Source organism: Heloderma suspectum, chromosome 4 (assembly GCF_057233095.1).
Source record: "Heloderma suspectum isolate Gila_16-S chromosome 4, 16-S_ref, whole genome shotgun sequence".
Taxonomy (NCBI): Eukaryota; Metazoa; Chordata; class Lepidosauria; order Squamata; family Helodermatidae; genus Heloderma; species Heloderma suspectum.
Window position 1 is genome coordinate 160,492,166 of NC_139461.1, and position 16,070 is coordinate 160,508,235.

The window sequence follows — 16,070 nt, forward strand, 5'->3', positions numbered from 1 at the left end:
CTTAGATGGCTTTAAAAGGTTAGACAAATTCAGGAAAGATAGACCTATCAATAGCTATTAGTCATGATGGCTGTACTAAACTGACCAGTTCAGAGGCAGGCAGTAGGCCTTTCAGAACCAGGTGCTGGGAAGCAACTATAGGAGAGGGCTGTTGCCTTCATGTCCTGCTCGTAGGCTCCCTAGGACGCATCTGGTTGACCACCGTGGGAAACAGGATGCTGGATTAGATGATGCTTTGTTTAGATTAATCCAGCACATCACTTCTTACATTCTTAGACAAAATCTATTGCCAGCGTATAGAAACAGGCTATGCCGAAACAGGCAGATAATAATTCCTGCTTCCGTTACAGTTCTGTTGAGACAGATAGAATCCAGATATGTTGATACAGGGGTCTTTATCTTTTAAGTGCATTGAAAGGTTTTAGAACGAACAAAGTTTAATGGCTTGAATTGGTTTCTATTCTTAGTTTTGCATTAAGATAAAAATGGAATAAAAATGGATAAAGTGCTTAATATAACACCCTTAAAAGTGAGTATTCTTCTTCCAACATCTGTTTTGCTACAGAAGCTCAAAGGCTTCACTTACATATATCACTGCTATCCATAACTTAGAAACCTCCATGATGTATTATTGTAATAAGTATGTGGGGCTGCCCTTGAAGGCATTTGTAAGCTCTATGCAGTGCAAAATTAAGTGGCTTCACATTTGATGCAAGCTGTATCCAGAGATCGTACTAAGCCACTTGTTGTTCAATTACCAATTAGTGTTGGGTCCTTTGGAGTATAACCTTGTTTTCAAGTTTCCCCAGGTTTTTAATACTCCAGCTTAATATGGTTTAAAATGTTCTGTGCTTCTTTATGGTTAACATTAGCTTTATGGCTGGAAACAAGTTTTACACTTTAAACAATTCTGATGAAAAGAGAATAAAGATGTTCCAAAAATGAAAGACATATATAAATGAAAACATCCTATGATAAGGAAACCATAATTTTGTTTTATATAATTCAGTATCCTTTAAAATATTAGTGCTTAGAAGTGTTCGAATGATCTCTTTGGAACCATTTCTCCTACACCCTAGCACCAGCAGGGTCACTAAAATAACATGCAAAGTGTTTGGGGGTGATAAGAGAGATCAAATGCTGCAATATCCAAAAGAGAGCATGCTCACAACCATGCACACATTCATATACACTCCACAAGAAAGGGAAATAGTTACCAAGACTGTTGTTCTGGCTTTGCCATGTGCTCAGCCTGGGAACCCAGAGGAAGGAAGATACAGAGCAGGGCTGTGGTGGGCATCTCACTGCTTCTGGTTTGCAGAGATCTTCCCCCAAAGCTGCCTGAAGGCTCCAGCCTTTGCTTCTTATACTCTTTTCCCAACTATCAGAGGATCAATTGCTCAAGTCGTCCTATCCCTTCTTTCACACCTTCGGTTGTCTTGACCACAGGCACATGGTCAGAGTAATGTTAACTCTCTAATACTGGTGGTCTCTGCCAATTATGGTCTTGGGATGTTCTTCTGGAGCCTGTACCAGCTTGTGTGCTGTTATTGGTTTGGGGAAGTTCAGGCATCTTCGTCTTGGAAATGTTTAATTGTTCTTCAGCCAATTTCTTATCATACATTGTTTTCTGCTAACCTAGAAGTCTTGAACAGGCTTAGTTGTTTTGCAAGTGTTCTGTAGCAAATGTTCCTGCCTCAGATGTGCAAACTGTGTCCTGGAACAAATATTATGGCAGAGTGCCTCTTTCAAGCTATCCATTAATTGGATAATTCTTTTATAACACAATTTTATAAGTAAAAATGTATAATAATTCTACTACATAGGGGAAATTACAAGTAAATACAATAATCTGGGAACATAAAATCAGTTATAAAGAAAAGATCTACCAAAAAGAAAAGGTAAAAAGCTTAACTGGAGGCATTAAAGAAGGATGTACATAAATACATTTATTAAGGAAGAATTACAGAGTAACATTATTTAAAAGCGTAACAACACGACTCAGAACTAGTATTTGTCCTGTAAGGTGAAGCTCGAGCTGCATTTTCAAATCCACAGAATAGGAAAGCATAATGACAAAGATTTCCACAGTCATCAGACTGTGGCTTGGTAATAGTGTGCATGGGCAGGTATAGTTCGGTGGTAGAGCACATGCTTTGCACGCAGAGGAGTGGCCACAGTTCAGTGGTAGAGAACACGCTTTGCCTGCAGAAGGTCCCAGGACACAAGAGTGAGCCCTGTGCTGCTGTTCTGCTCCAGCATTCAAACTGCTATTCAGAGGCATGTCATTTCTGGCAGTACATAGCCATCCTGACTAATAGCAATCTATAGCCTTATTCTTTATGGATTTGTCTAATCGCTTTTCAAAGCCATCTGAGTTGGGGGCTACCACTACATTTTCTGACAGCAAATTCCAAAGTTTTGGTTAAATATGGATAGCATCGGGCTCTGCATCTTAAAATAAGCATGTTCAAGAGATTTTTTGGTCAGAATTAAAGGTACAGAACTTAGAGTAATCTATCTTATTAAACATGGCACTGACCCCAACTTCAGTGTTGCCCCCACCTATAGAACACACCTCCCTCTCATTAAAGGCACACTGTGGAACTCAATAGCAACAGTTTTATTTTATTTAGCACAGCAAAAATATTCTCTCAAATGGTCAAAACACAACTTTAAAAGCTACGCAGAGCCTTGTTGGATTGTCTCTGTACATGTCTAATACATTTTTATTATTAATAATAACTTCATTTCTATACTGCCCCATAGTCGAAGCTCTCTGGGCAGTTTACAACAATTCATAAAAAATATGTTTTACAACCTTAACCCTGTAGCATGCCCCCTTGGGTGCGCCTTGGAAAGAAATTCAGCATTTTTAAAAAATACCCAACTCCATGCCTTGACAATCCTCCCCAAGAAAAGAGGGTCCATAGCTAAAAAGTCAATTGGTTCATCAACTTAGGTGGCAAGAAGTTCTCACAGTTGATGCCTTTCATTTGACTGCTAAAATTCGAGCCATTCCAGCATGTAAATACAGTTTGATGGAGATATCTCGCCACCGTCATGGCAGTCGTCCAAAACCTAGGAAGAGAATCAGGTATCAGTACAATTAGGGTAGCCTATTTAACAAAATAAAAGAGAATAGAATTTCTCTCTGTATGCGTGTTAGTTTATCAAAAACAGCAACAACCATCTGCTTCGGGGTGTGTGGGGGGGGTGCTTCAGATGGCTCCTGCCCCTAGACAACTGATTGTTGGTGAAAGCACTAATTTGGTTGCTACTGTGTGCTCCTACATGGGTCCTTTCCGCAAGGGCAAACACATGCAGCAACTGTTTATACACACAATTCCTCATGCAGCTCTCTTATTCTTTGAGATACCTTTTCAGAGATCTCTGCAGGCTGTTCACTAATTTTAAGTAAGTACATGTAGACACAGTATTAGCATGTTTATGTAGTATAATATGGCATTTTTAAATGTTCGTGTATATAGATGCATATTAATTGTCCATATTTTTATCAGCCCCGAAAGAAGGTCCAGAAATATATGCCACAGGGACAAAATGCATTGGGCTACTTTGAAAAATAAAACTCTACATCCTGAGACTTGTTTTTACTTTTCCATTGGGTCCTTTTAGAGAAAGTGCCACCAGCAGCACCTCGTTGCTGCTTCCTGGGGAAAAGGGGGAAGGGAAAGAGACTGCCCTCCTTTCCTCCATGGGAAAGAAAGGGGGTTTCTTCTCTCTTCCCTTCAATTTTTACAAGAAGCAGAGGTGAGCCAGTGCAGGAGCTTTTTCCAAAAGCCCAGCTTGCAGAAGTGAAAGCACCTTTCTTTCCTCTCCAGTGAAAAGGAGATGAAAGGAGAGACTGGGTGGGTTCACATGTCACATTAACCCATGGTGGATGACTAGCCACGCAGGGTGGGCTGTTTAGCCAACAACCCACCGTGGGCAACTAGCACACCCACCACACAATCGGGCAAACAACGCACTGTGATCACCCCCTCCCTCCCCCTCAGTCCTCCAGCCGCCAAGTCCCTCTTCCCAGCTCCGATCACAATTGTAATCGGGGTCAGGTCCCTTTAAAAAAAATTTCCTGGACCCATTTTTGCGCAAAAACGGGAGCAGGAAACATTTCCTGCACTTCCTCATAACTGGGAAATGTGCACAAATGGGGGGCTCTTTTTATTTTTTTCTTGGGTTTCCTGATGCTGCACAGGTGCACAGCAGTGGAAAATTGAAGGATACCAGCTTGCCCACCCCCTTTAAACCCCTGCATGTTTCCCAAACATGCAGGGGTGCAGGCAAGGAGAGCTGGTAGCCAGCCCCTTGATCGCTGCCTCTGCTTTGCTGCTGCCAGCTGTCACTCATTTCCATGTGGGATCCCCCTTTGTGCTGGGGTGAGACAGCATCTCAGGGGGGTCCCACACTGGGGCATCCACTCCCCCACCCCTGGCAACTCCTCCTCCCTGCCAAAAAAATCATTTCCACCCAGTTCAGGGGAAAGATCCACCTTGTGATTCCAGCGCAATCCAATGGGATTTAAAGGTGCCCGCTGGATTGCATTGGAATCTAAAGGTGCCCTCTGCCAAAAACTGAGAGGGGGGGAATTCACACCCTTCTGCCGCCAAGGACTGTGTTGCCCCAACAGTCCTTGGGAGGGCTTGGATTTTGCCCCCCTCCCCTCAACGTCTGGCTTTTTGTTTGGTTTTCACAGCCCCGTCTGCAAAAGCAAAACAAAAAATGCCAAAAATTGAGGCGGGGAGAATCCACCCCCCTGCCAAGGTCTGTGTTGCCCCAACAGTCCTGGGGTGGCATGGATTTCCCCCCCTCCCCATGCCGGGCACCTCTTCAGTAGAAACGTGGCACTTTCCCACCTCCCCGTAGGGATTGCTGTCTCTGCCTTGCCTTTGACAGCTGTCACTTTTTTTTGCAGGGCCGGATACTGGCTCTCCCCACCTCCACCCCTGCATGTTTTGGCAACATGTAGGGGTGCAAACCAGTATCCTTTGGTTTCCTGCTGCTGAAAACCAAAGACAAAAAAATTCAAAAGAGCCCCATTTGTGCACATTCCCGGTTACGGGGAAGTGCAGGAAATGTTTTCCGGTCCCAGTTTTGCACAACAACAGGACCAGGAAATTTTCAAAAAGGGACTCAACTCTGATCACGATCGAAGCCGGGAAGGGGGGGATCAGCATGGCTGAAGGGATGGGTGCCAGCCCCTTCAAGATAACATTTGGGCATCATTGGAGGGGCTGTCACTGGCCAGGGGAAAGGGCTATGGGCAGCAGCTTGACTGTGATTGCAAATGGTGACCCTGGCCCAAATGGCGATCCTAGCCCCACTGGGCAAGAGCGGTAGGGGGTTTTGCTGCTCTTGCCAAGCAGCTCACTGCCCAATGCCTTTTACCAGCAACGGGCTGGCAGATGACACACCAATCCATCGTGGATAAAGTAACCCCCACTGCAGGCTGTGGCTTCTCAGGGCAGGCTGTTTGGGAAAAATAACCCACCCTGAGAAGCACGATCCAGGTTTGCATGACATGCTACTCAATGACGGTTTCTTCGGGAAAATAAACCATCATTGGTTAGCGTGTCATGTGAACTTAATCGCTGTTCATTCAAGCCGGGCTTCTGATGGAAGCAAAAGCCCAGCCAGATGGGGAAGGCGTCTCACCACTGGCAAGCAGGCAAGTGCGTTTACTGAATCCTAGCAGATTCCATAAGCCTCCAGAGATGGACATCTTGATAAGTCCCCACCCCTGGAGCCTTTTCCTCGAGGAATTTGTCTAACCCCCTTTTAAAGCCATATAAGTTGGTGGCCATCATACAACTTGTGGTAGCGAATTCCATAGTTTAACTATGTGCTGTGTGAAGAAGTACTTTTATCTGTCATGAATCTCCCACCAATCAGCTTCATGGGATGACCCCGGGTTCTAGCATGTTGAGAGAGGGAGAAAATGTCTCCCTGTCCACTTTCTTCACACCATGCATAATTTTGTACACCTCTGTCATGTCTCCCCCTACCCTCCTTTTTCCCCAAGCTAAACAATCCCAGCTGTTGTAACCTTCCCTCATAGGGGAGATGCTTCATCCCCTTGATCATTTTAGTTGCCCCTTTCTACATTTTTTCCAGCTCTACAATATCCTTTTATTGTAGATAAAACAATATCTACAACCTAGTGGTGACTAGAAGTATTCTAAGTGTGGTTGCACCATAAAGGCAATATGATATTGGCAGTTTTCTTCTCAATTCCTGTTCTAATAATGCCTAACATAGAGTTTGCCTTTTTTACAGCGACCGCACACTGGGTTGACAATTTCATCCATCTGTCCACCACAACCCCAAGATCTCTTCCTTGGATGGTCACCACTAGCTCTGATCCTATCAGCTTATACTTGATCTTTGGATTTTTTTGTCCCAAAGTGCATCACTTACACTTTCTTACATTGAACCACATTTGCCATTTGGATACTTATTCTCCCAGCTTGGAGAGATCCTTTTGGAGCTCTTCACAATCCCTTTTTGTTTACCCACCCTAAATAGTTTGGTGTCATCAGCAAACCTGGCCACTTCACTGCTCACTTCTAATTTGAGATATTTATGAACAGGTTGAAAAGCGTTGGTCCCAATACAGATCCCTGTGGGACCCCACTATTTATTTCCCTCCATTGGGAGAGTTTACCATTTATTCCTACTCTCTGCTTTCTGTTTTTTAACTAGTTACTGATCAATAAGAGGGCCTCTTATTCCATGACTGCTAAGATTGCTCAGGAGTCTTCAGTGAGGGGCTTTGTCAAAAGCCTTTTATAAGTCCAGGTAAAACATATCTATTGGATCAGCCCTGTCTACATGTCTCCTGACACTCTCAAAGAACTCTAAAAGGCAAGCAAGACTGTTTCCTGACTACTAACTGAACTGAGCAGAGCAGAGGAAGCTGCTCCAGCTGGTCTAGGGGCTATACAAGCAAGCAAGCTCCCTGAGAACAAGCGATCAGAGTGAGCAAACAGGGAGAGCAAACAGGAGTTCGGCAGGGGAGGTCAAGGGGGAGGTCCCTAACAATTTTTTAAAATTTATTTTTCTTGTAACGCACAGTTCTGTACCTGTGGGACTCTGTTGTTAACCTCCAGTAAATAGAGAACAAAGCACAGGCTATTCCAGTATCAGAAAGCTAGAAACAAAAAAGGACTAGAGACTATGGAAGGAAAAGACTTTCCAGTGGTGATGACCTGCAAGGTCTGTGCAATGTTTGTTTTCTTGCCTGATATCAATATGGCCTACACCTGCAACAAGTGCAAGTTGATTACACTGTTGGAAGAAAAAGTAAGAGGACTAGAGCAGCAAGTGTTGACCCTCAAGGAAATAAGAGAAGATGAAGAGTTCTTGGACAGTAAGGTGGAACTACAGCAGCAAAGTCAAGTACAGGAGCTAGAAGAACAACAAGCAGAGGCAGAAGAGAGAAATGCTGAAGCGAGGAAAAATGAAGTAGAGAATACTCCTTGGAAAAGGGTGACAGTTAGGAGTAGAAGAACTAGAAGCCACTATGCACCGGTGGAAGCAGTGGAGCTATGGAACCGTTTTCAGGTACTTGAAGATGAGACTGAAGGACAGCCTGCAGAGGAAGAATTATGGGGGAACCTGCATGAGAGAGAGCAAGAGGCTGAAGATCAGTCAAGCAGAGGCAATGAAACCAAGGCCTACAACAACAAGAAGAGAAGAGTGGTAGTAGTGGGAGACTCCTTGCTGCGGGGGATTGAAACCCAAGTATGTCGCGAAGACCCGTGGACTTGCCAGGTATGCTGTCTCCCAGGAGGATGGATTAGAGATGTGACTGAAGGGTTGCCTAAACTCATAAAGCCCACTGACAGGGGGCGTCAGGAAGGCTAAAGCTAAGAATGAGCTGAGGTTAGCAAGGGATGCTAAAAACAACAAAAAGGCTTTCTTCAGCTACGTGCATAGTAAAAGACAGAGGAAAGAAATGGTGGTTCAGCTATTAAATAAGGATGGCAAAACGATAACAGATGACAAAGAAAAGGCAGAGGTGCTCAATTCCTACTTTGGCTCAGTCTTCTCCCAAAAGAGGGTCTATGACCCCCCTTGGCAAAGGCGAAGTACAGGCTGAAGGGGCAGGATTGCAGCTTGAGATCAATAGGCATATGGTCAAGGAACACCTCATTACTTTGAATGAGTTCAAATCTCCAGGGCCAGATGAACTGCATCCTAGAGTCATAAAGGAACTGGCAGAAGAACTCTCAGAACCGCTGTCTATTCTCTTTGAGAAATCATGGAGGACAGGTAAAGTGCCAGATGACTGGAGGAGGGCTAACGTTGCCCCTATCTTCAAAAAGGGTAAAAAGGAGGAACCTGGGAACTACAGACCAGTCAGTCTGGCATCAATCCCTGGGAAAATTCTGGAGCAGATGATAAAGCAATCCATCTGGAAGCACCTTGACAACAATGCAGTGATTACTCAAAGCCAACATGGATTTGTCAAAAACAAGTCCTGCCAGACAAATCTGATCTCATTTTTGATCAAGTAACCTCCCTTGTAGACCGTGGGAATGCTGTAGACATCATATACCTCGACTTCAGCAAAGCTTTCAACAAAGTGCCCCATGATATCCTGATGAGCAAACTAGCTCAAAGTTGGCTAGATGAAACACCGATCCGGTGGATCCACAGTTGGCTACAGAATTGGACTCAAAGAGTGCTTATCAATGGGACCTTCTCAAACTGGGGAGAGGTAATGAGCCGGGTACCGCAGGGCTTAGTCCTGGGCCCAGTGCTCTTCAACATTTTTATCAATGACTTGGAGGAGGAGGTGCAGGGAATGCTGATCAAATTTGCAGATGACACCAAATTGGGCGGGATAGCTAATACTTTGGAAGACAGAAACAAAATTCAAAGTGATCTGGATAGACTGGAGCGCTGGGCAGAAAACAACAGAATGACATTTAATAGGGAGCAATGCCAAGTTCTGCACCTAGGAAAAAGAAACCAAATGAACAGTTACAAAATGGGGGATACGTGGCTCAACCACACTACAAGCGAGAAGGATCTTGGAATTGGTGTTGATCACAAGCTGAATATGAGCCAACAATGTGATGTGGCTGCAAAAAAGGCCAATGCTGTTTTGGGCTGCATTAATAGAAGCATAGCTTCCAAATCCCGGGAAGTACTAGTTCTCCTCTACTCAGCACTGGTTAGGCCTCATCTGGAGTACTGTGTCCAGTTCTGGGCACCACGCTTTAAGAAGGATGCAGACAAACTGGAGAGGGTTCAGAGGAGGGCAACAAAGATGATCAGGGGACTGGAAACAAAGCCCTATGAAGAGAGACTGAAAGAACTGGGCATGTTTAGCCTTGAGAAGAGAAGACTGAGGGGAGATATGATAGCACTCTTCAAGTACTTGAAAGGTTGTCACAGAGAAGAAGGCCAGGATCTCTTCTTGATCATCCCAGAGTGCAGGACACGGAATAATGGGCTCAAGTTACAGGAAGCCAGATTCCGGCTGAACATCAGGAAAAACCTCCTGACTGTAAGAGCAATACGACAATGGAACCAATTACCTAGGGAGGTGGTGGGCTCTCCCACACTGGAGGCCTTCAAGACGAAGCTCGACCGCCATTTGTCAGGGATGCTCTGACTTGAATTCCTGCAATGAGCAGGGGGTTGGACTCGATGGCCTTGTAGGCCCCTTCCAACCCTACTATTCTATGATTCTATGATAAGTAAGGTCCCATGGCAAGCAACTCTAATGAGAAAAGGAGGCCAAGATGGGTGGGAGCTCTTTAAAAAAGGGAATCCTAAAGGCACAATTGCAAACCATTCCAACAAGAAAAAAAGGCAGAAGACAACAGAAGAAGCCAATGTGGCTTCACCAAAAGCTTAGAGATGACCTGAAAACAAAAAGGACACATACAGGAAGTGGAAGGAAGGCCAAGCTATAAAGGAAGAGTACAGGCAGGTAGCACAGAATTGCAGGGATGGCGTCAGGAAGGCTAAAGCTGAGAACAAGCTGAGGTTAGCAAGGGAGGCTAAAAGCAACAAAAAGGCTTCTTCAGATACATGCATAGTAAAAGGCAGAGGAAAGAAATGGTGGTTCAGCTACTAAATAAGGATGGCAAAATGATAACAGATGACAAGAAAAAGGCAGAAGTGCTCAATTCCTACTTTGGCTCAGTCTTCTCCCAAAAGAGGGTCTATGACCCCCCTGGCAAAGGGAAAGTACAGGATGAAGGGGCAGGATTACAGTTTGAGATTGATAGGCATATGGCAGTGGTTCTCAACCTTCCTAATGCCGTGACCCTTTACTACAGTTCCTCATGTTGTGGTGACCCCCAACCGCTCTTGTAGTGGCGGGCTCCGCTCCTAACACAGGAGGTGCCCGCTCTATCTGAAGGTTATTAGCCACTGCAGCAGCAGCAGCGTCCCTCTAAAGCAGCAAACTGCTTTCCAAAAAAGTCAGGGCCAGGCACCCGCGCTCACCCAGCCCTCGCCTGCAAGAGAGGGCTAACCGCGCGCTGCAGACCTTCTACCCGGCCCCCTTCTCTTCCGCTGCTGCTCCGCCCGCCTTGGGGCTCTGGCGGGAGGGTGCTCGCGCACGCGCCGCCCCGACCCCCTCCCCTGCACGACTGGAAGTGGCGTACATGCAAAGCGGAGCCAGAGAGTGGCGGCGCAAACTCCTCCCCTTCGGCTCAGGCAACAGCCAGAGAGGAGGGAGACGAGAGAGGGTGAGATGAGCAGGGGCGGACGGTGACAGGCTTTGCCCCTCTTCGCACTCGAGCTGAAGGGGAGAAAGCCTCGGCGGCGGCAGGAGGGGGCGCTGCCGAGCCCCACGGCGGCGGCCACCTCCAGGGCCGCAGCCGCCAGCAGCATGCCTTAGGTCCTAAGGACCATTTTCCGATGGTCTTAGGCGACCCCTGTGAAAGGGTCATTCGACCCCCAAAGGGGTCGCGACCAACAGGTTGAGAACCGCTGGCATATGGTCAAGGAACACCTGTTCAAATCTCCAGGGCCAGATGAACTTCATCCTAGAGTAATAAAGGAACTGGCAGAAGAATTCTCAGAACCACTGTCTATTATCTTTGAGAAATCATGGAGGACGGGGGAAGTGCCAGAGGACTGGAAGAGGGCTAATGTTGTCCCTGTCTTCAAAAAGGACAAAAAGGAGCAGCCTGGGAACTACAGACCAGTCAGTCTGACATCAATCCCTGGGAAAATTCTGGAGCAGATGATAAACCAATCCATCTGTAAGCACCTTGAAAACAATGCAGTGATTACTTGAAGCCAACATGGATTTGTCAAGAACAAATCCTGCCAGACTAATCTGATCTCATTTTTTGATCAGGTAACCTCCCTTACGGTCTGTGGGAATGATGTGGACATAATATATCTCCACTTCAGCAAAGCTTTTCACAAAGTGCCCCATGATATCCTGATTTGCAAACTAGCTCAAAGTGGGCTAGATGAAACAACGATCTGGTGGATCCACAGTTGGCTACAGAATCGGACTCAAATGGGATCTTCTCAAACTGGAGAGAGGTAATGAGCAGGGTACTCCAGGGCTCAGTTCTGGGCCCAATGCTCTTCAACATTTTTATTAATGATTTAGAAGAGGAGGTGCAGAGAATGCTCATCAAATTTGCAGATGAACAAAATTGGGTGGGATAGCTAATACCCTAGAAGACAAAAACAAAATTCAAAGTGATCTTGATTGGCTAGAGCGCTGAGCTGAAAACAACGGGGTGGAATTTAATAGGGATAAATACCAAGTTCTGCCCCTAGGAAAAAGAAACCAAATGCAGTTACCAGGTGGGGGATACTTGGCTCAACAAGACTACAAGCGAGAAGGAACTTGGAACTGTTGTAGATCACAAGCTGAATATGAGCCAATAATGTGATGTGGCTGCAAAAAAGGCAAATGCTATTTTGGGCTGCATTACTGGAAGTATAGCTTCCAAATCACATGAAGTACTAATTCCCCTCTACTCAGCATTGGTTAGGCCTCATCTGGAGTACTGTGTCCAGTTCTGGGCACCACACTTTAAGAAGGATGCAGACAAACTGGAAAAAGTTCAGAGGAGGGCAACAAAGATGATCGGAGGCCTGGAAACAAAGCCCTATGAGGAGAGACTGAAAGACCTGGGCATGTTTAGCCTTGAGAAGAGAAGACTGAGGGGAGATAGGATAGCACTCTTCAAGTACTTGAAAGGTTGTCACAGGGAGGAAGGCCAGGATGTCTTCTCGATCACCCCAGAGTGCAGGACACGCAATAATGGGCTCAAGTTACAGGAAGCCAGATTCCAGCTGAACATCAGGAAAAACGTCCTGACTGTTACAGCAATACAACAATGGAACCAATTCCCTAGGGAGGTGGTGGGCTCTCCCATACTGAAGGCATTCAAGATGAAGCTGGACAGCCACATGTCAGGGATGCTTTAACTTGAATTCCTGCGCTGAGCAGGGGGTTGGACTCGATGGTCTTATAGGCCCGTTCCAACCCTACTATTGTATGATTCTACCTTTGAGGAAGCTGTGCTGATTCTCCTTTAACAGGGCTTGTCCTTCTATATGTTTACTAATTTTATCTTTAATAATGCTTTCAACCAATTTACCTGGAAAAGATGTTAAACTAACCGGTGTGTAATTTCCCAGATCCCTCCTGGACTCCTTTTTAAAAACTAGTGTTACATTGTCCATCTTCCAGTCCTCTGGTACAGAGCCTAATGTTAGAAACATCTTGCCTATTTAGGTTAGAAGATCAGCAATTTCATATTTGAGTAACTTTGAGATCCCCCCACCAAATTATTGCTCCAACAGCCCCAGGAAGGACAGAGAGAGAAAATGAAAAACTTTTTTTAAAGTGGGGGGGGGAATGCCAAGGGATTTTGGGAAGCTCCAGGGACACCCCCCATTATCTCTTATAAGCCTGCAGGTGTTTTTTTTAATAACATTAAAATAATTTAAAAATATCGAAGTGCTCCCAAGGTCCCACACCCACCAATTCCTACACAAGCACACACAATGCAAACTCACCGAAGAAGCACTACCATCTGACTGCTTCCCTTGAGTCCCTTGCAAAAGCCCAGCAAACAAGGGGAAAATTAAAAACAACAACCATTGAGTACACTGACATGGTTTTGGCATCCTGATGGGCTTCCATGTGCACAAACAAATACCTGGGTCCTGATTGGCTCTGGGGAAACAAATCAGGACCCCGTTGGGAAATCCGGCACAGTATCCAAAAGGACTGATCTGCCTGCCTGCAGTCTTCCTAGAGACATTCATTAGTGACCCAGAATGCCTCAGCCAGCCCCAAACGAGAGAGCTAGAAAGAGGTCAAGCGGCCGTAATGAGAAGCACGAGCCAGCCCAGCCCAGCCCAGCCCAGCCCAGCCATGGCCAGAAGCAGTCACAGAAGCTGGGAGAAGACTGCACAGTAAGTGAATGACTTGCTCTCTAGAGAAAGAACGGTGACAGGATGCTGCCCTCCCCCCTGTCTTTAAAGAGAAATCACCCTTGCACCCCCAAACTAAGATCTTTGAAGGCTCTCTTCCCCCAGCTGAAGTGAGGCAAGAAGTGACCTGAAATAGGAGTTCCCTGGCTGTGATGTTCCATTTGTGGAATCCTCTTCCCAAGGGGATTTCCCTGGCTCCCTTCCATGTCAAGTGTACACATTTTTATTTACCCAGGCTTTTAATCAGTGGTGTTTTTAATTTCTCCTGGATTGTTTTAACGTTGCCTTTAATTGCTATTTTCTGGATTATCTGTTGTTTTATTGTTATTGAATTTTTTAGATTAGATTTTTATAAACTTCCTTGAATTATTTTAAATTAAATGATGGTATAATAAATACATAAATAAAATAGAAAAGGCTCAGCATCTGCTAATATTAAGACCAAACATCAATGAAGCCAAATATCAATCTCAAGAGTAAGACCAATTCATCCCAAAGATCCCACGAGGCAGCCCTGAGCTATTCAGCCCTGGGTGAAAGATGTTCTATTCCTGATGAAACATTTTACCCGACTACAGGATTAACTTGAATGGCCAACTAAGAACTAAGAGTACAGAAGCCACATTAGCTAAAGATCCGGCCTCATCTCATTATTCCTGAGGAGTAACTTACTGGACAGATCCCACAGGGCATCCGAACTAGACCAGTAGGCTGTGTGATTGGACTGACGGCTCTGTACAGTTTCATATGCCCATCCACACTGCCAGCTGTTGCTTCTTTGGCAACAATGATTGTCATTTCCACCTTTCCATCATATATCAATGTGTTTAGAATGGTTTCAATATCCTCCATTGACAATTCCACCTAAAAGAGAATTTGTAAAAAATTATATACAAGTAGTATTTTCTAACAAAGGAAGAATGTGCATTGAAAAGCAGAACGCTTTAAAAGGAGAAAGTCATAAACACTGTACAGAATATTGCAGAATATTAGTGTAACAGCAATTAGAACGGCTGGGAATTAAATATCTAAACAGCTGATCAAGCAGGAACTTAAGGCAGCACGGAAAGTGTCATCTAGTAATTACTCAGGCGTTTTGCTATAGCAAAATCCAAAAACAGCAGTGTAAAGGTAACTGCATTCCAGTTATGGAGACAAATAAAATACAAAAGAAATGCGGTGGGGGAGAGGGAGAGAGGAGGGACTAAAATTGTCAGAGGCGGACAGAATACGAGTTTAAAAATAAAATGTACATAATCCAGGTAAAGTGAAGCACATGCTTAAAACTCTTAATAGCAAAATGGGAATGAAATGTGCTCAATTTCGGCTGGATCATGAGACCCATCCTGTTGTACCGGACCATGGGTCCATCCATGTAGTCCAGGATTCATTTTCTAACAGCAGGCAGCCAGAGGCACCCAGAACTGAACAAAAAGCACTGAACATCCTCTATGAATTTTCCACTGACTTAAAAGGAGATTAGACAATCATCCTATATTGTAGCAGTGAATTCTGTAAGTTAATTACACACTGTCTTGGTTCGGATGCAATGCTTAACCCCAGTTTAGCGTTACACGAAGAGCCTGCTAGAACCAGGCTCTGCGTTGGGGGTTGGACTCGATGGCCTTGTAGGCCCCTTCCAACCCTACTATTCTATGATACTATTCTATGAACCTCAGGTTGGGGTGTTCTCCCCTCCCCTGGCACATGCCAGAAAGAGGAGATTGAAAGCATCTGTTTCCAGGTTTAAACTACATGTGGTTTGTACATCTGATAAAGCCACATCATAGTTTCAACCAGGAGTGAGAAACACACGGCCCGCAGGCTATATGCGGTCCTGCTGCCCATCCACCCCCAAGTGCAGCCCCCCACCTGTTGTTGTTTTTTTAAGGGAGAGAAAAAGGTCACAGTTTGCACCTAAATTAAGCAGAAACTGCTAGAGCAGGGCTCCCCAAACTTTCTGGATCTATGGAACATTTGGAAATTTGAAAACCTATTGTGGGCACCACCACAAAATGGTTCCCATGGAGGATGTGGCTAGTCACATAATGGCTGCTGTGGGGACACAACTAGTGCAAAGAAGGGGTGGGGGAGAAACAGTGAGGCTAGAGGCTGGGCATGGAGAGACGGAGAGAGCAACAGGGAAAGGTCTGCGTGGGTGGAAGAAGGCTGGGTGGGGCCAGGAAAGCGCCTCCCTGAAACTGAATCCGGCCCCTGGGCTGAAAGAGGCTCCCACCTTGCCACAGGCATCTGGTTGGCCTCTGTGAGAACAGAAGGCTATACTAGACAGGCCCTTAATTGGATCATGCAGGGCTCGTATGTGTGCATGTTAAAAGAGGGACTTAAAAACATACCCCTTCACAAGTGTGCCCCACCACATGCTCTGCATGCTGCCTGTGTGTCTGGTGAGTCCAGACTCCTATTGTTTAACAACAACAGCAGCAGTTTTAAAAATGATTGCACTTTTCTTAACATAGTTCTGTGTAAACAATCCAATTATTCTAGAAATTATCTTATAGTTACAGTATTATTGTGATGAGACTGGACTTTACAGCTGGTTAGTAGAACATAATGGTTGGCTACTAACACATAACCTGGTCCCAAATCATTCAGGG

At 45.2% G+C, this 16,070-nt stretch overlaps 1 protein-coding gene across 2 annotated transcripts in view; it reads right to left on the minus strand.

Annotated features, from left to right (window-relative positions):
* Positions 1–1,780: 1,780 nt before the first annotated feature.
* The window catches only part of POLR3F (RNA polymerase III subunit F), a 37,200-nt gene continuing 22,910 nt past the window's right edge, over positions 1,781–16,070 (minus strand). For both annotated transcript variants that reach the window (XM_084854791.1, XM_084854790.1), the window contains exons 8-9: positions 14,128–14,319; positions 1,781–3,081 (exon numbers count right to left, since the gene is read on the minus strand). In XM_084854791.1, coding sequence (XP_084710917.1) covers positions 3,004–3,081; positions 14,128–14,319 — 270 coding nt within the window. In that variant the 3' untranslated portion in view covers positions 1,781–3,003. The remainder of the gene's footprint in view (positions 3,082–14,127; positions 14,320–16,070) is intronic.